This window comes from Poecile atricapillus, chromosome Z (assembly GCF_030490865.1).
Source record: "Poecile atricapillus isolate bPoeAtr1 chromosome Z, bPoeAtr1.hap1, whole genome shotgun sequence".
In the NCBI taxonomy this organism is placed as follows: domain Eukaryota; kingdom Metazoa; phylum Chordata; class Aves; order Passeriformes; family Paridae; genus Poecile; species Poecile atricapillus.
Window position 1 is genome coordinate 432,700 of NC_081289.1, and position 22,038 is coordinate 454,737.

At 62.4% G+C, this 22,038-nt stretch overlaps 2 protein-coding genes across 3 annotated transcripts; one reads left to right on the top strand and one right to left on the bottom strand.

Moving 5' to 3' along the window:
- Positions 1–4,740: 4,740 nt before the first annotated feature.
- Positions 4,741–12,450, bottom strand: LOC131592652 (acrosin-like). Its single transcript, XM_058864310.1, has 5 exons — positions 12,207–12,450; positions 11,214–11,426; positions 6,620–6,879; positions 5,649–5,782; positions 4,741–5,280 (listed from the first exon to the last, which is right to left on the bottom strand). The coding sequence occupies exons 1-5, from the start codon at positions 12,275–12,277 to the stop codon at positions 4,741–4,743; spliced, it is 1,218 nt and encodes a 405-aa protein (XP_058720293.1). The 5' UTR covers positions 12,278–12,450.
- A 2,661-nt stretch (positions 12,451–15,111) lies between these two features.
- LOC131573849 (GRIP and coiled-coil domain-containing protein 1-like) lies at positions 15,112–20,232 on the top strand. 2 transcript variants are annotated; one of them, XM_058828162.1, is made up of 3 exons: positions 15,112–15,161; positions 16,350–17,278; positions 18,469–20,232. In XM_058828162.1, exons 2-3 carry the CDS (start codon positions 16,415–16,417, stop codon positions 19,762–19,764), a joined length of 2,160 nt encoding a protein of 719 aa, XP_058684145.1. In that variant the 5' UTR covers positions 15,112–15,161; positions 16,350–16,414; the 3' UTR covers positions 19,765–20,232. The 2 variants fall into 2 exon arrangements, with proteins under 2 accessions (XP_058684145.1, XP_058684144.1); XM_058828161.1 differs by lacking the exon at positions 15,112–15,161 and having other exon boundaries at positions 16,270–17,278.
- Positions 20,233–22,038: the final 1,806 nt, after the last annotated feature.

The window sequence follows — 22,038 nt, forward strand, 5'->3', positions numbered from 1 at the left end:
CGGGGCCCCAAAGTAACCCAGAGAGCCCCAAAGTAACCCAGAGAGCCTCAAGCCAACCCAGAGCGCCCCAAAACTACCCAGAGCGCTCCAGAGCAACTCAAACCACCCCAGAGCACCCCAAACCAACCCAGAGAGCCCCAAAACTACCCAGAGCGCCCCAAACCAACCCAGAACGCCCCAGAGCAACTCAAACCACCCCAGAGCACCTCAAATCACCTCAAAGCACTCCAAACCTCCCGGGAGCTCTCCAAACCTCCCCGGAGCTCCCCAGAGCACCCCAAACCACCTCAGAGCTCTCCAAACCTCGCCGGAGCTCTCCAAACCTTCCCAGAGCACCCCAAACCTCCCCAGAGCACCCCAGAGCAACTCAAACCACCCCAGAGCACCTCAAATCACCTCAAAGCACTCCAAACCTCCCCAGAGCTCTCCAAACCTCTCCGGAGCTCCCCAAACCTCCCCGGAGCTCTCCAAACCTCCCCATAGCACCCCAAACCTCCCGGGAGCTCCCCAAACCTCCCCATAGCACCCCAAACCTCCCCAGAGCTCCCCAAACCTCCCCGGAGCTCCCCAAACCTCCCCGGAGCTCCCCAAACCTCCCCATAGCACCCCAAACCTCCCCAGAGCTCCCCAAACCTCCCCGGAACTCCCCAAACCTCCCCGGAGCTCCCCAAACCTCCCCGGAGCTCCCCAGCTCGCTGCCCCGGGCTCTGGCTGCAGACACTGCCCGGATCCGGGGGTGGCTGCCCGGACCCCCCCGGGTGACCCCGATCCCCCCGCAGAGTTCCAGCGGGGACAGTACCCGGACACCGCCACCCGCGAGAGCCTGGCCGCGGCCACCCGGCTCCCGGACAGCACCGTCAGGGTGAGAGGGGTCCTGGGGCAGGGGGGACCGGGGCCCTCCTGCCCCCGGGGACAGCTCCGTGACCCTCACAGGGCTGGGGACAGCTCCGCACAGGGGTGGGGACAGCTCCGTGACCCTCACGGGGGGGGGGGGACAGCTCCGCACAGGGTGGGGACAGCTCCGTGACCCTCACAGGGCTAGGGACAGCTCCGCACAGGGGTGGGGACAGCTCCGTGACCCTCACAGGGGTGGGGACAGCTCCGCACAGGGGTGGGGACAGCTCCGCACAGGGGGGGGACAGCTCCGTGACCCTCACAGGGTGGGGACAGCTCCGCACCGCTCACAGGGCTGGGGACAGCTCCGCACAGAGGGGGGCTCCCCAGGGCAGGGATTGTCCCGGGATCGGGGGGCTCTCCCTGGCACAGCTGGCACAGCTGGCACATTCCCTGGCACACCTGACACAGCTGGCATACTTGACACACTCCCTGGCACACCTGGCACACCCCTGGCACACCTGGAACCCGTGGCACACCTGGCACAGCTGGCACATTCCCTGGCACAGCTGGCACACATCTGGCACACCTGGAACCCCTGGCACCCCTGGCACACCTGGAACACTCCCTGGCACCCGTGGCACACTCCCCTCATGTTCCCCCCAGCAGCTGCAGCCCCACTGCCCTGTGCCGCTGCCGAGCCTCTCCCGGTGCCCGGCAGCCCCCTTCCCCTCGAGCCCCGGCAGCCCCGGCAGCCCCGGCAGCCCCGGCAGCCCCGGCAGCCCCGGCAGCCCCGGCAGCCCCGGCAGTCCGGGCAGTGCCAGCAGCGGGTCCCCGGTGCCAGGGCAGCCCTGCCCGGGAAATGCCGTGCCCAGTGCCGGGGCGGGATCCGAGCCCTTGTCTCTGTCCGCGTCCCTGTCCCTGTCCCTGTCCCTGACCCTGTCCGTGTCCCTGTCCGTGTCCCTGTCCCTGTCCCTGTCCCCTGTCCCTGACCCTGACCCTGTCCGTGTCCCTGTCCCTGTCCCAGTGTCCCTGTCCCTGTCGGTGTCCACGCTCGGGATCAGGACCCTTCCTCTGTCCGTGGCCATGTCTGGGACCGAGCCCCTCTCTCTGCCTGTGTCCCTCGCGTGTCCCCGGTCACTCCTGGGGTGTCCCCGGTCACTCCTGGGGTGTCCCCGGTCACTCCTGGGGTGTTCCCGCTCACTCCGGGGGTGTCCCCGGTCACTCCCGGGGTGTCCCCGGTCACTCCGGGGGTGTCCCCGGTCACTCCCGGGGTGTCCCCGGTCACTCCCGGGGTGTCCCGGGGCTCGCGGCAGTGCCAGGCCCGTGTGGGACGGGCGGGGGGCGGCCTCAGCTCCCGGCTCTCCCCAGGTTTGGTTCTCCAACCGCCGAGCCAAGTGGCGCCGGGAGAACGAGCAGCAGCAGCCGGAGCCCGGCGGCGCAGGTGACAGCCCGGGGACCGAGGGGACACCCAGGGGTGGCCCTGGGAGGGAGCGCGGCTGAAATTTGGGGCTGGGAGCTGGGCAAGGACACGGCCGCTGTCCCACCGGTGAGCCAGGACATTGTCCCCTCCCGTCCCCACGCAGGCTCCTGGTGCCACTGGACCCCGGCCGCTCTCGGTGCCGCCGCCGCCGCCGCCGCCGCCCGGGTAGGACACGGCCGGCACCCGCTGGAGCCCCGGACCCTCTGCCGGAGGTCCCGGAGCACCCCTGTGACCCTCTGGTGTCCCCGCAGCCCCTCCCGGACCCCCCCTCGGGCTCTGCGCGGCCCCTCCCCGGCCTCGCCCCGCACCCGCGGCCCCCGGCCCCGCTGCACCTCTGCGCCTCCGGCCCCTGCGCCTGGGACGAGGCTTGCTGCGGTACGAGGGGCCGGGACCCCCGGGCTTCTGGGGCTGCGGGTCCCGGGGACACCGCCCGAGCCCCGTGTCCTTCCCGCAGGTTCGGTTCCCGGTGGGAGCCCCGCTCCATCGCCCTGGCAGCCCCTGGAGAGCCTCCCCCTGGCCCTGCTGCCCCCCGGGCTCACCCCGCTGCCAGCCTGGGGCCCGAAGCCCCTCTGAGCCCCGGTGCCACCGTCCCCCGAGCTCCCCGAACCCCCTGAGCCCCGGTGCCACCGTCCCCCGAGCCCCCCGAACCCCTCGAACCCCCGAACCCCCGAACCCCTCTGAGCCCCGGTGCCACCGTCCCCCGAGCTCCCTGAGCCCCCCGAACCCCCGAGCCCCTCTGAGCCCCGGTGCCACCGTCCCCCGAGCCCCCTGAACCCCTCGAACCCCCCTAGCCCCCCGAACCCCTCTGAGCCCCAGTGCCACCGCCCCTTCCGAGCCCCCCGAACCCCCGAACCCCTCTGAGCCCCGGTGCCACCGTTCCCCGAGCCTCCCGACCCCTCTGAGCCCCCCGAGCCCCCGGTGCCACCGTCCCCCCGAGCCCCCCGAGCCCCCCGAGCCCCCCGCCCGCCCCCACGGCTCGAGGGGTCCCGGCAGGACGGGGGTCCCGGCAGCGCCGGAGCCTTGAGGGTACCCGTGAAGGGCGAGCTCCGCTGGCAGCCGGGCCAGCACGGCCGGGCCAGCCCGAAGCACCTCCAGGCACGGGCGGATCGTGGAATGCGGGGTCCCGGAGCCGTCCCGGGGGTGCCCCGGGGCTGCAGCGCCTCGTCCCGAGCCAGGACAGCTCTTTGGAGCAGCGACCCCGCCGGAGCAGAGGGAATGTCCCGGGGGCCGGGGTCCCAAATGCGCACGGGGGAACGGGATGGGGGTCCCGGCAGCCCCCCAGGCCGGAGCTGCGGGCAGAGGGGACGGCCCCGGGTGGCCCCTGGGTGACACCCAGCTCAGGGTGGCACCTCCCGCACCTCCGCGTCCCTCGGGGCTCCCGGCTGGAGCCGCTCCGCTCCCGGGCCGCTCGGGCATTAAAGCGCTTTCCCCGCTCCTCCCCGGCTCCGCGCTCGTCTCCTCGCACGTTCCCCGCTCGTTCCCCTCCCGGCTCCCGGCCCGGGCCCTCCCTGCCCTGCCCGGGAGGCCGAATCGCGCCGAGACCGCGGTGAACACGAGCACGAGCAGCGTTATTCCAACAACAAACTCAGCTCCAGCCTGGGGTGGGCGCGGGGGAGGGCGGGGGGCGCCGGAGCGGCCCCGGGCGCTGCGGCTGCCCCGGACCCCGCGGGCGCGGCTCCGGCTCGGAGCAGCCACAGGCGGCTCTGCTCATCCTCCGGCTCAGCCCAGCTGCTCCCTCAGGAACCGCAGGAAATTCCTCAGCAGCTCACAGAACTTCAGCAGGCTCTGGTACGGCACCGAGATGAGCAGGAGCCGGTCCGCTTCCCGTGTCGGCACCGGCTCCTCGGGCTCCAGGGCCGCGTCTGCCTCCGGGGCCGGCTCTGCCTCCGGGGCCGGCTCTGCCTCCGGGGCCGGCTCTGGCTCCGGCTCTGCCTCCGGTACCGGCTCTGGCTCTGGTTCTGGCTCTGGTACCGGCTCTGGCTCTGGCATTGGCACTAGCGTCGGCTCTGGCACTGGCACTGGCTCTGGCACCAGCTCTGGCTCTGGTTCCAGCTCTGGTTCCAGCTCTGGCTCTGGCATTGGCACTAACGTCGGCTCTGGCACTGGCACTGGTGTCGGCTCTGGCACCAGCTCTGGCTCTGGTTCCTCCTCTGACTCCTCCTCTGACTCTGACTCTGGCTCTGGCTCTGGCACTGGCACTGGTGTTGGTTCTGGCACCATCAGCTCTGGCTCTGGCTCTGGTGTTGCCTCTGGCATTGGCACTAGTGTCGGCTCTGGCACTGGCACCGGCTCTGGCACCAGCTCTGGCTCTGGTTCCAGCTCTGGCTCTGGCACTGGCACTGGTGTCGGCTCTGGCACTGGCACTGGTGTTGGTTCTGGCACCAGCTCTGGCTCTGGTTCCAGTTCTGGTTCCGGCTCTGACTCTAGCGTTGGCTCTGGCACTGGCACTGGTTCTGGCTCTGGCACCAGCTCTGGTTCCGGCTCTGGCTCCGGCTCTGGCTCTGGCTCTGGCTCCGGCTCTGGCTCTGGCTCTGGCTCCTCCTCTGGCTCTGGTTCCAGTTCTGGTTCCGGCTCTGGCTCTGGCGTTGGCTCTGGCACTGGCACTGGTGTTGGCTCTGCCACCAGCTCTGTTCCGGCTCTGGTTCCGGCTCTGGTTCCAGTTCTGGTTCTGGTTCCAGCTCTGGTTCCAGTTCTGGTTCAGGCTCTGGTTCTGGCTCTGGTTCCAGCTCTGGTATCGGGGTCTCTGCAGAAGTCGGGGTGCAGTTTGGCTCCGGTGCTGGTCCGGATATGTCAGCTGGGCTCAGGCCCGTCTGGAGCAGGATCCAGTTGTAGAAGTGCTGAGTGGAGGTGTAGACCCCGGGGTGCCTGGCTCTGTCACAGCCTTTTCCCCAGCTGCTCACTCCCACAAGCCAGAAGTAGTCGGCTCTGTTGTCCTTGCAGATGAGAGGATTCCCGCTGTCCCCCTGTGCCAGGAGAGAAGATCAGAGGCTGTGGTGGGCTGCTGCCATCCCCAGGGCTGCCTCCTCCCTCCCATCCCCAGGGTTTGCTCCTCTGCCCCATCCCCAGGGTTTGGCTCCTCTCTCCCATCCCAGGATTTTCTCCTCTCCCATCCCAAGGTTTTCTCCTCTCTCCCATCCCCAGGGTTTTCTCCTCTCTCCCATCCCAGGGTTTTCTCCTCTCCCATCTCTCCATTCCCAGCCTGGGAAGGTTCATCTCAGGGTTCAGAGCTCTCCCATCTCTCCCAGATGTGCAGAGGACAGGTGTTCCAGGGTCACATCCCTATTTTTGGGGCTCCCACGGGACAGGCTGGGCTGTGTGTGGGGGTTCCTACCTGGCAGGTGTCGATGCCACCCTGCGGGTACCCAGCACACAGGTTGTCAGCATGAACGGCCCCCGAGTACCAGCGGCTGCTGTTGCAGAGCTCCGTGTCCATCAGGTGGACCTTGGACTCCTGCAGAACCATTCCTGATCCCGGAACCGCGGGAATGAGCCCCCAGCAGCTCCCGGGACCCGTTCCTTCCCGTTCCCCGGGGTTCTGCCCCCTTCCCCGGGCCCGGTTCTGCCCCTTCCCCGGGGCTCTGCCCCTTCCCCTTCCCCGGGCCCGGTTCTGTCCCTTCCTCGGGGCTCTGCCCCTTCCCCGGGGTTCTGTCCCTTCCCCGGGGCTCTGCCCCATCCCCGGGGCTCTGCCCCATCCCCGGGGCTCTGTCCCATCCCCGGGGTTCTGCCCCTTCCCCGGGCCGGGCTCTGCCCCATCCCCAGGCCCGGCTCTGCCCCTTCCCCGGGCCCGGTTCTGCCCCTTCCCTGGGGTTCTGCCCCTTCCCCTTCCCCGGGCCCGGCTCTGTCCCTTCCCCGGGCCCGGTTCTGTCCCTTCCCCGGGGCTCTGTCCCTTCCCCGGGGCTCTGTCCCTTCCCCGGGGCTCTGCCCCTTCCCCGGGGCTCTGCCCCTTCCCCTTCCCCGGGCCCGGCTCTGTCCCTTCCCCGGGGTTCTGCCCCTTCCTCGGGCCCGGCTCTGCCCCTTCCCCACGGAGCGATGCTGTCCAGCTGTGTCCCAGCTGTTGGTCCCGGGAGGAACCGGACCCATCTCTGCAGAGGCTTCTCGGGGCCAGCAGGAATTGTTTGGCTGAGAAGGAACCTCCCAGCTCATCCCAGCCTCCCCCCAGCCCGGGCTGCTCCGAGCCCCGGCCCTGCTGCCATCCCGCAGCTGGACTCTGTCTGTGGCCACTCCACGTCCCCAGGGTGCCCAGCCTGTGTCCCTGGCATGCCCAGCTCTCCCTCAGGGCGCACATCCTGCATGGGAACTCACCTCTGGCAAAGTTCCAGCCGGCGATGTAGCAGGATTTCAGCTCCGAGACCCTGAGCGAGGCGTCGGGCACGCAGCCCAGCTGGATGTAGTCGCTGCACTCCACGGGCTGCTCCAGCTCCAGCAGGGCGATGTCATTCCTCGCCGTGGCAGGCACGTAGTGCCGGTGTACCAGGAGCCTCTGGATGTGTCTCACCGCAGCCTCGGGGCCTGGCTGGCTCAGGTCTGTGGCCCCCATCACCACCTCCCACGTGGAGATGTCCCTAGAGAGGGGACAGGGGTTGTAATTTCCCTCTCCTTGCCTCCTTTGGGCAGAATTCTCTGTGGATTTAACTTTTCTCCCTCTCTCTTTGCCTCTTTTGGGCTGAATTCTCGACTTTTCTCTCTCTGTCTTTGCCTCCTTTGGGCTGAATTCTCAACTTTTCTCTCTCTCTCTTTGCCTCCTTTGGGCTGAATTCTCTGTGGATTTAACTTTTCTCTCTCGCTCTCAGCCTCCTTTGGGCTGAATTCCTCTGGGATCCTCCCTCCTGGGGAGTCCCACTTATCTCAGTCCTTATGATTCAAAGAAAACTCCCGAGCTCGTTAGAATCTTATTTCTCCTGTTTATTTATTAACAGGTGATCACAAAACTTAACAGCTCTCTCCAGGCTGGCTACACAAATTTAATCTTTGCAATTTGGCACATTTCTTTCTTCTGACGGTACAAACAAGGCCTTGTGGCTCACTTTGTGTCTGATGCACAAAATGGCCCCAAAATACGCAGTTCTTTTATCTTTATTCCTATTTTTACCCAATTAACAATAGACACGAATATTATTTTTCTTAATGACCCAATGACCCATCACCTCTGTGCTGCACTGTGGCATTCTCTATCCAATCACTGACTATTACCTAAAAACCTCCAGGAGAAGAAGATGAAGAAGAAAGAAGAAGGGACAAGAGACAACACCTTAAATCCTCCATCTCGTCTCCTGTTCTCTAAATTAACTTTTTCACCCAGTGATTAAAAAACTTTCTAATCTACACACTTACATTTTCAGCTTTTCCTATCTAACTTTACCATTTGTTCTCATGTATCACCATGAAAACACGCTCATTAATTTCATATTCTATGAAATTCGGTGTTTTTCTGGATCTTATAACTGAGTATCAGAAACAAGGGCACACACTCTGGATTCCAGACTCCTGCAGGGGTGACAGGGGTGACAGAGCCACGGGCTGGCAGTGGCCCAGCATTTCCCTGCCTTCCTCTTCCCAAGGCGGACAGGGAAGTGTCCGAGGTGAGTTTTACCCTTGGGGGACACCAGGATTTTTAGATGCACTACAACAGGGAAGCAGAGAGGAAAGAGCCGGGGTGAAAGTGGCACCTGGTGCTGTCACCTGGGCACCTGGCTGTGCTCTGGGGACATCTCTGTCCCTGCTGGTTTGTTGGGGAGGGTGAAACAGGGAAACCTTATGAATGTGATGAGCAGAAGATTCTAAAAATACGAAGGCTGGAATCGAAGTAGCAATGAAAGCCTGCTTTGAGTCTCAGGATACTGAGCACTGGTTAACCAAAGAACAATAGCCTAGAACAATTCTCCTAGAGGAGAATCCCTGTTGATAAAACAATGTCCTTCTGCTGATCGAAAAGCACAAAGGTCCAGAAGCAAGGGAAGAACTTGTAAGGTTTTGTAGAATCTAAAATGCAACACTGTATGTTAATATAGGGAAGCGCATAGGCTGGATGTAAATTCTTTAGTGGGTGTGTCTCATGGTGATTGGTTACTGAGAATTAGAATATTCACGATAGAAAAAGATAGATTGGATTGTAACAAGAACTTTGATCTCTTAGCTCTTGGCTCTTATCTCTTAGCCTTTCCCTCTTACCCCTTTACCCCTCTCCCCCACTCTTAACTCTCAGCCCCCTCTCCCTGCTCCTACCCCCTAATCTTCCCTGCTTTCTCCCTCTGCTTTTTCCCTCTTTCCCTCTGTTCTTACTCCCCCCTCCCCTTTTCCAACCTCTCCTCCCCTTTTCCAACCTCTCCTTCCCTTTCCCAACCTCTCCTCCCCTGCTTTACCTGTTCTCTCTCTCCTCCTCCCCTTTTCCAACCTCTCCTTCCCTTTTCCAACCTCTCCTCCCCTTTTCCACCCTCACCTCCCCTTCTTTACCTGTTCTCTCTCTCCTCCTCCCCTTTTCCAACCTCTCCTCCCCTTCTCTACCTGTTCTATCTCCTCTCCTTCCCTTTTCCAACCTCTCCTCCCCTTTTCCAACCTCTCCTCCCCTTTTCCAACCTCTCCTCCCCTTTTCCAACCTCTCCTCCCCTTTTCCAACCTCTCCTCCCCTTTTCCAACCTCTCCTCCCCTTCTCTCCCATCTCTCTCTCTCCCCTCCCCTGGCCCATGGGGATGCCGAGGCTGGTGGCGGACACGGCTCTCCCCTCCTTTTACCCTTATAATAAATCGCTTATCCTTGGACACCTTGACCCTGGAGCAGTCTCTCACCGCGAGCGAGCGTTTTTTACACACCAGTTGCAGGAGTCTGGAATCCAGAGTGTGTGCCCTTGTTTCTGATACTCAGTTACAAGATCCAGAAAAACACCGAGTTTCATAGAATATGAAATTCATGAGCGTGTTTTCATGGTGATACATGAGAACAAATGGTAAAGTTAGATAGGAAAAGCTGAAAATGTAAGTGTGTAGATTAGAAAGTTTTTTAATCACTGGGTGAAAAAGTTAGTTTAGAGAACAGGAGACGAGATGGAGGATTTAAGGTGTTGTTCCTTGTCCCTTCTTCTTTCTTCTTCATCTTCTTCTCCTGGAGGTTTTTGGGTGATTAGATAAAAAATGCAGCAGTGCAGCACAGAGGTGATGGGTCATTGGGTCATTAAGAAAAATAATATTCGTGTCTATTGTTAATTGGGTAAAAATAGGTATAAAGATAAAAGAACTGCGTATTTCGGGGCCATTTTGTGCATCAGACACAAAGTGAGCCACAAGGCTTTGTTTGTACCGTCAGAAGAAAGAAATGTGCCAAATTGCAAAGATTAAATTTGTGTAGCCAGCCTGGAGAGAGCTGTTAAGTTTTGTGATCCCCTGTTAATAAATAAACAGGAGAAATAAGATTCTAACGAGCTCGGGAGTTTTCTTTGAATCATAAGGACTGAGATAAGTGGGAGTCCCCAGGAGGGAGGATCCCAGAGGAATTCAGCCCAAAGGAGGCTGAGAGAGAGAGAGAAAAGTTAAATCCACAGAGAATTCAGCCCAAAGGAGGCAAAGACAGAGAGAGAAAAGTTGAGAATTTAGCCCAAAAGAGGCTGAGAGAGAGAGAAAAGTTGAGAATCCAGCCCAAAGGAGGCTGAGAGAGAGGGAAAAGTTGAGAATTCAGCCCAAAAGAGGCAAAGAGAGAGGGAGAAAAGTTAAATCCACAGAGAATTCAACCGAAAAGAGGCTGAGAGAGAGAGAAAAGTTGAGAATTCAGCCCAAAAGAGGCAAAGAGAGAGGGAGAAAAGTTAAATCCACAGAGAATTCAACCCAAAGGAGGCTGAGAGAGAGAGAAAAGTTAAATCCACAGAGAATTCAACCGAAAAGAGGCTGAGAGAGAGAGAAAAGTTGAGAATTCAGCCCAAAGGAGGCAAAGAGAGAGAGAGAAAAGTTAAATCCACAGAGAATTCAACCCAAAGGAGGCTGAGAGAGGGAGAAAAGTTAAATCCACAGAGAATTCAACCCAAAAGAGGCTGAGAGAGACGGAAAAGTTGAGAATTCAGCCCAAAGGAGGCTGAGAGAGAGAGAAAAGTTGAGAATTCAGCCCAAAGGAGGCAAGGAGAGAGGGAGAAAAGTTAAATCCATAGAGAATTCAACCCAAAAGAGGCTGAGAGAGAGAGAAAAGTTAAATCCACAGAGAATTCAACCGAAGAGAGGCTGAGAGAGAGAGAAAAGTTGAGAATTCAGCCCAAAAGAGGCAAAGAGAGAGGGAGAAAAGTTGAGAATTCAGCCCAAAGGAGGCTGAGAGAGAGGGAAAAATTGAGAATTCAGCCCAAAAGAGGCAAAGAGAGAGGGAGAAAAGTTAAATCCACAGAGAATTCAGCCCAAAGGAGGCTGAGAAAGAAAAGTTGAGAATTCAGCCCAAAAGAGGCAGAGAGAGAAAAGTTGAGAATTCAGCCCAAAAGAGGCAAAGAGAGAGGGAGAAAAATTAAATCCACAGAGAATTCAACCGAAAAGAGGCTGAGAGAGAGAGAAAAGTTGAGAATTCAGCCCAAAAGAGGCAAAGACAGAGAGAGAAAAGTTGAGAATTCAGCCCAAAAGAGGCAAAGAGAGAGGGAGAAAAGTTAAATCCACAGAGAATTCAACCCAAAAGAGGCTGAGAGAGAGGGAAAAGTTAAATCCACAGAGAATTCAACCCAAAAGAGGCTGAGAGAGAGGGAGAAAAGTTAAATCCACAGAGAATTCAACCCAAAAGAGGCTGAGAGAGAGGGAAAAATTGAGAATTCAGCCCAAAGGAGGCTGAGAGAGAGGGAAAAGTTGAGAATTCAGCCCAAAGGAGGCTGAGAGAGAGAAAAGTTGAGAATTCAGCCCAAAAGAGGCAAAGAGAGATAAATGACACCAATATTTTTTCTTACCCGCCCCTGGCGAAGCAGTGTGCGACCGTGAGGACCCACTGGGAGCTGAGGAGGACACCGGTGCACATGTGCCACGTGCCGTTCGCCCAGGTGGCCTGGATGCTGACAATGCCAGGCCAGGAGCCCGGGGGGACCCCGGTGCCACCCAGGAAGCGGGAGGTGGCAGCGGCAGAGCTGTGGTCGGAAGCCAAGGGACGGAGCCCGCAGGTCCCTCTGGAAGGACAAAGCCATTGGTGACCTGCTTGGGGACAGCGGGGACAGCGGGGACAGAGGGGACAGTGGGGACAGTGGGGACAGCGGGGACAGCGGGGACAGCGGGGACAGAGGGGACAGTGGGGACAGTGGGGACAGTGGGGACAGCGGGGACAGCGGGGACAGAGGGGACAGCGGGGACAGTGGGGACAGGGACCCCCGAGGGGCTCATCCGTGCCGGGACAGCGGGGACAGCGGGGACAGCAGGGACAGCGGGGACAGTGGGGACAGCGGGGACAGCGGGGACAGCGGGGACAGTGGGGACAGCGGGGACAGCGGGGACAGCGGGGACAGTGGGGACAGCAGGGACAGCGGGGACAGCGGGGCAGTGGGGACAGCGGGGACAGCGGGGACGGCGGTGACAGCGGGGACAGTGGGGACAGCGGGGACAGTGGGGCAGGGACCCCCGAGGGGCTCATCCGTGCCGGGACAGTGGGGACAGAGGGGACAGCGGGGACAGTGGGGACAGTGGGGACAGTGGGGACAGCAGGGACAGTGGGGACAGCGGGGACAGCGGGGACAGTGGGGACAGTGGGGACAGTGGGGACAGCGGGGACAGCGGGGACAGCAGGGACAGGGACCCCCCGAGGGGCTCATCCGTGCCAGGACAGTGGGGACAGGGACACCCCCCAGGACAGTGGGGACAGGGACCCCACCCAGGACAGTGGGGACAGGGACCCCCGAGGGGCTCATCCCTGCCAGGACAGCCCCGAGTGTCCCCAAGCCCCCGGGGACACCGACCTGCAGGTGTCCCACGTGCCCCCCACGGGCCCGGCCAGGGCCAGCAGGACGAGCAGGGCCAGCAGAGCCATCGGTGCCAGCGCAGGTGGCAGAGGCGGAGCGGAGCTGTCACCTCTGGTGGCCCTGGCGGTGCCACCGGGCCGGGCTGATGTCACACAGGGGCCGGTTCCAGGGACACAGGGACAGCTCGGTGTCACAGAGATGTGGAACGTTGTGAGCACCAGCACGGGCTGAGACCGGGCAGAACCTTCTGGAACCGGGCTGGGCACGAGCCTGGGACAGGGATTTGGGGGGGCTGGGGGTGAGAGCTGGGAATGTTCCCCTGGAGAGGAGAAGGATGCAGGGAGAGCTTCCAGAACATTCCAGAGCCCAAAGGGGCTCCAGGAGAGCTGGGAATGTTCCCCTGGAGAGGAGAAGGATCCAGGGAGAGCTGAGAGCCCCTGCAGGGCCTGAAGGGGCTCCAGGAGAGCTGGGAATGTTCCCCTGGAGAGGAGAAGGATCCAGGGAGAGCTGAGAGCCCCTGCAGGGCCTGAAGGGGCTCCAGGAGAGCTGCAGAGGGACTGGGACAGGGCTGCAGGGCCAGGAGCCAGGGAATGGCTGCCAGTGCCAGAGGCCAGGGCTGGATGTTGGGATGTTGGGAATTGGGAATTGCTGGCTGGGCTGGAATTGCCAGAGCAGCTGGGGCTGCCCCTGGATCCCTGGCAGTGGCCAAGGGCGGGCTGGACACAGGGACAGAGAGAGGTGTCCCTGCCCAAGGAAGAATTCAGTAATCAGCAGGTGACCGATGCTAATTAATTAATTTTTATTTAATTCAGAACCAGATTTGTTTCTTTGTGGCTCAGGATGTACAAACAGGGGCCAAAGTTTTGTCCTGGGGTCTTTGTGGAGGTCACAATTTTGTTGGCCCCTGGCAGAGCCGGACTCGGTGGCACCAGAACGGCTCCAGAACGGGGGGGACACGGGGGGTACACGGGGGGACATGGGGGGACACTGGGGGGGCATGGGGGCACACTGGGGACACGGGGGGGACACTGGGGACACGGGGGACACTGGGGACACGCGGGGGACACGGGGGACATGGGGGGACACGCGGCACTCCCGAAGGGGGACACTGGGGGCACGGGGGGAACAGGGGGGACACGTGACACTCCCGAAGGGGGACACTGGGGACATGGGGGGACACAGGGGGGACACGGGGGACACGTGACACTCCCGGAGGGGGACACTGGGGACACGGTGGGGACACGGGGGACACGCGGCACTCCCGGGGGGGGACACGGGGGGCACGGAGGGGACACAGAGGACACGCGGCATTCCCGGAGGGTGACACGGGGGACACGGAGGGACACGGGGGGACACGGGGGACACGCGGCACTCCCGGGGGGGCACACGGGGGACACGGAGGGGACACGGGGGACACGGGGGCGGACACGGGGGAGACACGGGGGGAACACAGAGGACACGCGGCATTCCTGGGGGGACACACGGGGGACACGAAGGGGACACAGGGGACACGCGGCACTCCCGGGGGGCACACGGGGGACACGAAGGGGACACAGGGGACACGCGGCATTCCCGGGGGGACACAGGGGACACGGAGGGGGACACGGGGGACACGCGGCATTCCCGGAGGGGCACACAGGGGACACGGAGGGGACACAGGGGACACGCGGCATTCCCGGGGGGGCACACAGGGGACACGGAGGGGGACACGGAGGGGGACACAGAGGACACGCGGCACTCCCGGGGGGGCACAGGGGACACGGAGGGGGACACGGAGGGGGACACAGAGGACACGCGGCATTCCCGGGGGGGCACAGGGGACACGGAGGGGGACACGGGGGACACGGAGGACACGCGACATTCCCGGGGGGGCACACAGGGGACACGGAGGGGGACACGGGGGACATGCGGCATTCCCGGGGGGACACAGGGGACACGAAGGGGACACAGAGGACACGCGGCATTCCCGGGGGGACACGGGGGACACGCGGCATTCCCGGGGGGGCACACGGGGGACACGGAGGGGACACAGGGGACACGCGGCACTCCCGGGGGGTGACACGGGGGACACGGAGGGACACGCGGCATTCCCGGGGGGACACAGGGACACGGAGGAGGACACAGGGGACACGCGGCACTCCCGGGGGGGCACACGGGGGACACGAAGGGGGACACGGGGGACACGCGGCATTCCCGGAGGGGGACACGAAGGGGACACAGGGGACACGCGGCACTCCCGGGGGGGGATACAGGGCACACGGGGGGACACAGAGGACACGCGGCACTCTCGGGGGGGGACACAGGGGACACGCGGCATTCCCGGGGGGACACAGGGGACACGAAGGGGACACGGGGGACACGCGGCATTCCCGGAGGACACACGGGGGACACGAAGGGGACACGGGGGACACGCGGCATTCCCGGGGGGGCACAGAGGACACGCGGCATTCCCGGAGGGTGACACGGGGGACACGGGGGACACGCGGCATTCCCGGGGGGCACACAGGGGACACGGAGGGGGACACAGAGGACACGCGGCATTCCCGGGGGGGCACAGGGGACACGGAGGGGGACACGGGGGACACAGAGGACACGCGGCATTCCCGGGGGGGCACACGGGACCCCCGGGCTGTCCCCGCCGTGCTGAGCCGGGCCGGAAGCCCCGCCCCTCCCGTTGACCACGCCCACGGCGAGGACCACGCCCCTCACCCAGACCACGCCCCCAGCGATGAGGCCACGCCCACTCCGGGCGCTTAGACCACGCCCACTCCGGGCACTGAGGCCACGCCCCTCACAGCAAAGCCACACCCACCTCGCCGAGCAGCCCCTTTAGCCACGCCCACTCATTTCCTTATATGGTGCGTAGCCACGCCCCCCCCCGTGACCGGGCCATTGCCCCGCCCCTACCGGCAGCTTCCGGCGGAAGTGGCCGCGCGGCGGAACCGGCCGGAGGTGAGGGGAACGGGGGGGAACGGGGGGGACCGGCGGGGACGGGAGGGGACCGAGGTGGGCGGAGGGATCGGGAGGGGGTCAGGGTGGTCCTGAGGGGGTCAGGGTGGGGGTCAGGGTGGTCCTGAGGGGGTCAGGGTGGTCCTGAGGGGGTCAGGGGGGTCCTGAGGGGGTCAGGAGGGTCCTGAGGGGGTGACGATGCGGGCCCAGGGGGTCCGGGGGGGTCAGGATGGGAATCTGGGGGGTCAGGGTGGTCCTGAGGGGGTGACAGTGGGGGGCCAGTGGTGTCCAGGGGGGTCAGGGTGGTCTGGAGGGGTCAGGGTGGGGGTCAGAGTGGTCCTGAGGGGGTCAGGATGGTTTGGGGGGGTCAGGGTGGGGGTCAGGGTGGTCCTGAGGGGGTGACGATGGGGGCCCGCTGGTGTCCGGGGGGGTCAGGATGGTTTGGGGGGGTCAGGGTGGTCCTGAGGGGGTGACGATGGGGGCCCGCTGGTGTCCGGGGGGGTCAGGATGGTTTGGAGGGGTCAGGGGGGTCCTGAGAGGGTGACAATGGGGGCCCAGGGGGTCCGAGGGGGTCAGGGTGGTCTGGGGGTTCAGGGTGGGGGTCAGGGTGGTTTGGGGGGGTCAGGGAGGGAGTCAGGGTGGTCCTGAGGGGGTGATGAGGGGGGCTCGGTGGTGTCCGGGGGGGTCAGGATGGGAGTTTGGGGTCAGGATGGGAGTTTGGGGGGGTCAGGAGGGTGGGCCAGGGTTTGTGATGTTTGTGATTTTTGTGATTTTTATGATGTTTATGATGTTTGTGATGTTTGATTTTTGTGATCTTTGTGATTTTTATGATGTTTGTGATGTTTGTTAGTGATGTTTATGTTTGTTTGTGATGTCTGTGATGTTTGATTTTTGTGATTTTTATGATTTTTGTGATGTTTGTGATTTTTATGATGTTTATGATGTTTGTGATGTTTGTTAGTGATGTTTATGATGTTTGTGATTTTTATGATGTTTATGATGTTTGTGATGTTTCTGATGTTTCTGATGTTTGTTTATGATGTTTATGATGTTTGTTTGTGATGTTTATGATGTTTGTGATTTTTGTTTGTGATGTTTCTGATGTTTGTTCATGATGTTTTTGATGTTTCTGATGTTTGTTAGTGATGTTTATGCTGTCTGCTGCCCATTTTCCATCCCGTGTGTGCCCAGACCGCTTCCCCTGCCCATCCCAAGCTTCCTTTCCTCCCCATCCCTCTCTCCCCAGATTTCCCACCATGGAGAAGTTCGGGATGAACTTCGGTGGCGGCCCCAGCAGGAAGGAGCTGCTGGAGACCATCGAGACACAGAAACAGCAGCTCCAGCGCTTCCAGGCGCGCCTCAAGGATGTCGTCCTGGCCTACAAGAGCCTCCTGAAGGAGAAGGAAGCTCTGGAGTCCAGCCTGAAGGTGCTGTCCGTGCCCCCCGAGGAGAAGCCGGCGGTGTCACCGCCCGGGGAGCGCCGGGGTGAGGACAGCGACAGCGAGGAGGAGAAACCCTCGGCCGCCCCTTCCCGGGGAGCAGAGGATGCGAGCGGCTCCGAGAGCGGGGAGCCGTGTCCCGGTGACGCAGAACGGCGCCCGCAGCAGCTGCAAGCCCAGCTGGCCACGCTGACGGCCGCGCTGGCCACGCTGACGCAGGAGAAATCCCGCGTGGAGGCCTCGTACCGGGCGGAGCGGCTGCAGATGAGGCGGGAGCTGGAGGAGGCGGCCGGGAGGGACGCGGAGCTGCAGGAGCAGCTGGCCCAGACCCGCGGGCGCCTGGCGGAGCAGCAGCGGGAGCGGGAGCGCGAGCAGGGCGACCACGGGCTGATGCTGCGCGAGCTGCAGGAGCTGCTGCGCGCCGAGCGCGAGGCGCGCCGCGCCGCCGAGCTGCAGCTGCAGCAGGCCAGGGATGCGTCGGCCGGCAGCGCCGGAGCCGCCGAGCGAGCCCAGGGCCACCAGGAGCAGCAGCTGAGCCGGGAGCTGGAGGAGCTGCGGAGGGAGCTGCAGGGACTGCGGGAGGAGAACGGCAAAGCCGACCCGCGCATCCAGGAGCTGCAGGAGGAGATGGCCGCCCTCAAGAACCACTTCCAGCTGCAGCTGGTGCAGGAGATGAAGAAGGTGATTCCTGGATGGGAATGAGGGACTGGGCTGGGGTTTGGGGCTGGAGGAGCCAAATTCCCACTCCCAGTCTGAGTCCAAAGTGTCCTGGCTTGGATTGATGGGGTGACAATCCCGGGGAACAGCTGGAGGTGGGAGGTACCCGGGAAGTGAGACTGGAGTGGGACAAATTCCCCTTCCCAGTGCCTCAGATTCCAGGAGGTTTGAAATAAATGGCTCAGAGCAGCTGTGGATGCCCCTGGATCCCGGGAATGGCCAAGGAAAGCTTGGAGCAGCCTGGGATGGTGGGATTGGAATGGGATGGGATTGAAGGTCCCTGGATCCCATCTCAAACCATTCTGGGATTTGGGAGGCTCTGGGTCCATCCCGAGGGATTTTTCTGGAAGCTGGGGCTGGAAAAGGGAAGGGAGACCCTTCCTGCAGTGCTGAGATTCCCAGGGAAACCCCTGGATCCCAAAATTCCTTCCTGGAGCGGAGCCGGGGCAGGGCTGGAGAGAGGGAATGGAGGGAATTCCCTGGGAAAGGGGAGATGGGGGTGGGATGTTGGGAATTGGGAATTGGGAATTGCTGGCTGGGCTGGAATTGCCAGAGCAGCTGGGGCTGCCCCTGGATCCCTGGCAGTGGCCAAGGGCAGGCTGGAGCCTGGGGCTGGGAGCAGCCTGGGCCAGTGGGAGGTGTGGGGGGCACTGGGGGGTTTGGGGGTCCCTTCTATCCCAAACCATCCCAGGATTTTAAACACACAAATCCCCAAAGAGCCAGGGCAGGGAGGTGTTTCAGGCAGGATTCCAGGGGTGGGGAGGGCCCCTTGTTGGGAGCAGAGCAGGGCCCAGGTGGAACCCCAGGTATAGCCCCAGCTGTCACCCAGCTGTGACCCCAGGTGTGTCCCAGCTGTGACCCAGCTGTGACCCCAGGTATAACCCCAGATATGACACAGCTGTCACCCAGCTGTCACCCCAGGTGTGACCCAGCTGTGACCCCAGGTATAACCCCAGCTGTCACCCAGCTGTCACCCAGCTGTGACCCCAGGTATAACCCCAGCTGTGACCCCAGCTGTGACCCAGGTGGGACCCCAGGTATAGCCCCAGGTGTGACCCCAGCTGTGACCCAGCTGTCCCCCCCTGTCCCCCCGCTGTCCCCCCGCTGTCCCCCCCTGTCCCCCGCACTGCCCTGACCCCGCCGTGTCCCTGCAGACAGCGCAGGCGGAGGAGCAGCTGCGGCAGCGCTCGCAGCGGGAGGAGCAGCGCGTGGCCGAGCTGGAGGCGCAGGTGGCGCAGGTGTCCGAGCTGCTGGGCACCTACGAGAGGACCAAGCAGAGGGACCAGGCCACCATCCAGAGGCTCAAGGACCGCCTGCTGCAGCTGGACCTGGAGAACAAAACCTTGGCCATCGCCGCCTCCAGCCGCTCCCTGGGCGAGGAGGCCGTGGAGGAGACCACCCTGGACGTGTCCGTGCTCAAGGAGAAGATGGAGAAGCTGCGGAAGCTCCTGCAGGCGGCGGCCGGGAAGGGCCCGGAGCTGGAGCCGGAGGAGCCGCGGGAACCAGAGGAGCCAGCGGAGCCAGCGGAGCCAGCCCCGGGCAGCGGTGACGGGGACAAAGGCACGGGCGGGCACTGCCAGCAGGAGCTGAGGCAGCTGAAGGAGGAGTTTGAGCGCTACAAGGTGAGGGCGCAGCAGGTGCTGAAGAGCAAGGCCAGCAAGGACGTGGGGCTGGCCAAGGAGCTGGAGGAGGCGCGGGAGCAGCTGGCGGAGCTCCGGGACAAGCAGGTGCTGCTGCAGCTGGCGGCGGACGAGGCGCAGGAGCGGCAGCGGCAGGAGCTGGAGGCCAAGCGGCAGGAGCTGCAGCAGCTGCAGCAGCTGCACCGGCAGGAGCTGGAGCGCTGCCAGCTGCAGTTCCGCGAGCGGGCGCTGCGCCTGGAGGAGGAGATGCACAAGCAGCGGGACCGGGCGCTGGCCGTGCTGGCCGAGAAGGAGCGGGAGCTGGAGCGGCTCCGCGCCCCGGCGCCGCCCCACGGCACCAAGAGCTCCCGGGACGGCGCCTCCGGGGACGTTCCCGGCCGGGATTCCTCGGAGATCCTCCCGCAGGAGCTGCAGCCCTGCTCGGGCTCCGAGCCCACCTTCTTCCTGTACGCCGAGCAGCTGGCGCGCAAGGAGGTGGAGATCGCGGCGCTGCGCAAGCACAAACACCGGCTGGAGGTGCAGCTGCACCAGCTCCAGGGCAGGGCCCTGGCCGAGGAGGACAAGCACCGGGAGGAGGTGGAGGTGCTGCGGGGAGAGATCCAGAAGAATTGCCGGGATAAGAGCAGGGAAGGAGCCAACCTGGAGTACCTGAAGAACGTGGTGTACCGCTTCCTGACGCTGCCGGACGCGCGGGGCCGGCAGCAGACGCTCACCGCCATCCTGGCCATCCTCCACTTCAGCCCCGAGGAGAAGCTGAGCATCGCCAAGAGCTCGGCACACGGCTCCTGGTGGCTCCACGGCAAGAGATGAGGGTTGGAGTTGGTTCTGTTTTCCATAAGAGTCGTTCCTGAGGACACCAAAACCTCATCCCAGGAGCTCTCCGGGGTTTGGGCTCCAGTCACTGTTTTTACAGTGGGATTGTGCCAATTTTTCCAGCCCCAAAGCCTCTGCAGGGAGAATTCGCTCCGAGTTGGGACTTGATCTGAAAGCCGTGGAATTGAAGGTGCTGAGGTGTTCTAAAGGTGATTTAAAAACAATCCCTACCTCTCAGGCGTGGGATCGAGTGGAATTCACTTGGATCTTCAAGCTCCAGCCAGGCTGGTGACTCAGGAGATGAAAGGGAAGGTGGAAAGCACTTTAGGTGGAGCTAAAAAGGCACCAGGCCGTGGAAGGCTCGGGAAGATGGGGATCAGTGCAGGAAATCCTGGGAATTTCCCCCTCAGGTTCTTTTCCAGAGCCAGATTTGAGCAGTGGATGCAACTGCAGGCTCTGCCTTCCTTCCTTCCTTCCTTCCTTCCTTCCTTCCTTCCTTCCTTCCTTCCTTCCTTCCTTCCTTCCTTCCTTCCTTCCTTCCTTCCTTCCTTCCTTCCTTCCTTCCTTCCTTCCTTCCTTCCTTCCTTCCTTCCTTCCTTCCTTCCTTCCTTCCTTCCTTCCTCCCTTCCTCCCTTCCTCCCTCCCTCCCTCCCTCCCTCCCTCCCTCCCTCCCTCCCTCCCTCCCTCCCTCCCTCCCTCCCTCCCTCCCTCCCTCCCTCCCTCCCTCCCAGGGATCCTCTCTGGGTTCTCAGGGATTCCAGGAGTGACAGGATCTCCCTGTGGATGGGGCCGAGGGGGAATCTGAGCTGCCTGACCCAGCTGGGAGCAGAGGAAAGGCTGAAATGAGTGCCCTGCTCCTGCTTCTGGAAGGTTCCAGGGAAGTCTGGCTGCTCTGGGAGGAAAGGGGCTGCTCCTGCTGGGATGGGACAGGACCCTGGGGACAGGGACAGCCTGGCCAGGGCTCAGGAGCCTTGAGGTTCTTCCCGGATTTCTTGGGAATCGGTGAAAGAAGGAAGCCAGGACATCCTGGAATGGGCTGGGATGTTCTGCTGCATCCCTGGATTTGGCTCTTCCCAGCTCTGCTCCCCTGGATCCTCCAGAGCCCCTCTGGGTGTTGTTCCCTGCCAACTGGAATTCCAATTGGAATTCAATCCTGGCTGCTAAAGCTGGGCCCAGACTCGGGGATGGCTCTGGATTAACCCCCAGGGTGTCCTGGAGCCCAGCCAGGAGCAGGTTTGGGAGCAGCTCCTGGGGAAGGATCCTGGGACAGGGACCTGCAGCTCCCCTCCTTGGCTGTTCCTGGTCCTGTCAGCGGCCAAATTCCCTGGATTCCGGTGCCAATTTCTCCTCCAAAAAAAACCCTCAGGGAAAACGTGTCCCAGGCTCTGCCCTGCTGGGAGGGGGACACAGCTGAGCCCTTCCTGGGGCTGCAGCCAGGGATGTTCCCACTGGGATCCGGGTGCTCCCTGGTGGGGGGAACGGGGTGGGAGTGGGAGAGTTTGTCCCAGGAATGTTTGAAACTCTCCTTAAGGATGAAAGTTCCGGCTCAGCCAGGGGAGAGTTCAGTCCCTGCTCCCAGTTTGGAATCAAGGAGAGCCTCTGGAATGGCAGGGGTGGCTCCAGCTCTTTCCCCGGAGCCATTCCCACAACTCCAGAGGGAGATGGAGCCTCCTCCTGCCCTGGCTGCTCAGGCTGAGGGTGGATCCCTGCTCTCCTTCTGCTCCTGTGGGATGGAGCGACCTGGAATGGATCCCAGGGGTGGTGGGGACCCCTGTGGGATCCAACAGGGAGCAGGGAATCGGTGTGGGATCCAGCTGGGAGAGGAGGGATAAGATGGGATCCAGCTGGAAAAGGTGGGATAAGGCAGGATCCAGCTGGGAGAGGAGGGATAAGATGGGATCCAGCTGGAAAAGGAGGGATAAGATGGGATCCAGCTGGATAAGGTGGGATAAGATGGGATCCAGCTGGAAAAGGAGGGATAAGATGGGATCCAGCTGGGAGAGGAGGGATAAGATGGGATCCAGCTGGAAAAGGTGGGTTAAGGTGGGATCCAGCTGGAAAAGGAGGGACAAGGTGGGATCCAGCTGGATAAGGTGGGATCCATCAGGCAGGACACGGATCCATCCCGGTGCCTCCGTCTGTTCCTGGCAGAGGAAGATGAAGCTGCTGCAGGGGAGCATCTCCAGGAGTGCCCAGCTCCGTGTCACCGTCACCTCCAGCCCCTCTCCCTCCTTCCCTCGGAGCCTCCCCCACATCCCTCCCTCTTCCCTT

What these genes read in the sequence shown, in the direction of transcription:
- LOC131573849 (XM_058828161.1), top strand. Translation starts at nt 16,304, where the DNA reads ATGTTTATGCTGTCTGCTGCCCATTTTCCATCCCGTGTGTGCCCAGAC. An exon ending in TGGTGCAGGAGATGAAGAAG is followed by an intron (nt 17,279 to 18,468) that starts GTGATTCCTGGA and finishes GTGTCCCTGCAG; the next exon opens with ACAGCGCAGGCGGAGGAGCA.
- LOC131592652 (XM_058864310.1), bottom strand. Translation starts at nt 12,277, where the DNA reads ATGGCTCTGCTGGCCCTGCTCGTCCTGCTGGCCCTGGCCGGGCCCGTG. An exon ending in CACTGCTTCGCCAGGGGCGG is followed by an intron (nt 6,880 to 11,213) that starts GTAAGAAAAAAT and finishes TCCCCTCTCTAG; the next exon opens with GGACATCTCCACGTGGGAGG. An exon ending in GTGGCATCGACACCTGCCAG is followed by an intron (nt 5,281 to 5,648) that starts GTAGGAACCCCC and finishes CTCCTGGCACAG; the next exon opens with GGGGACAGCGGGAATCCTCT.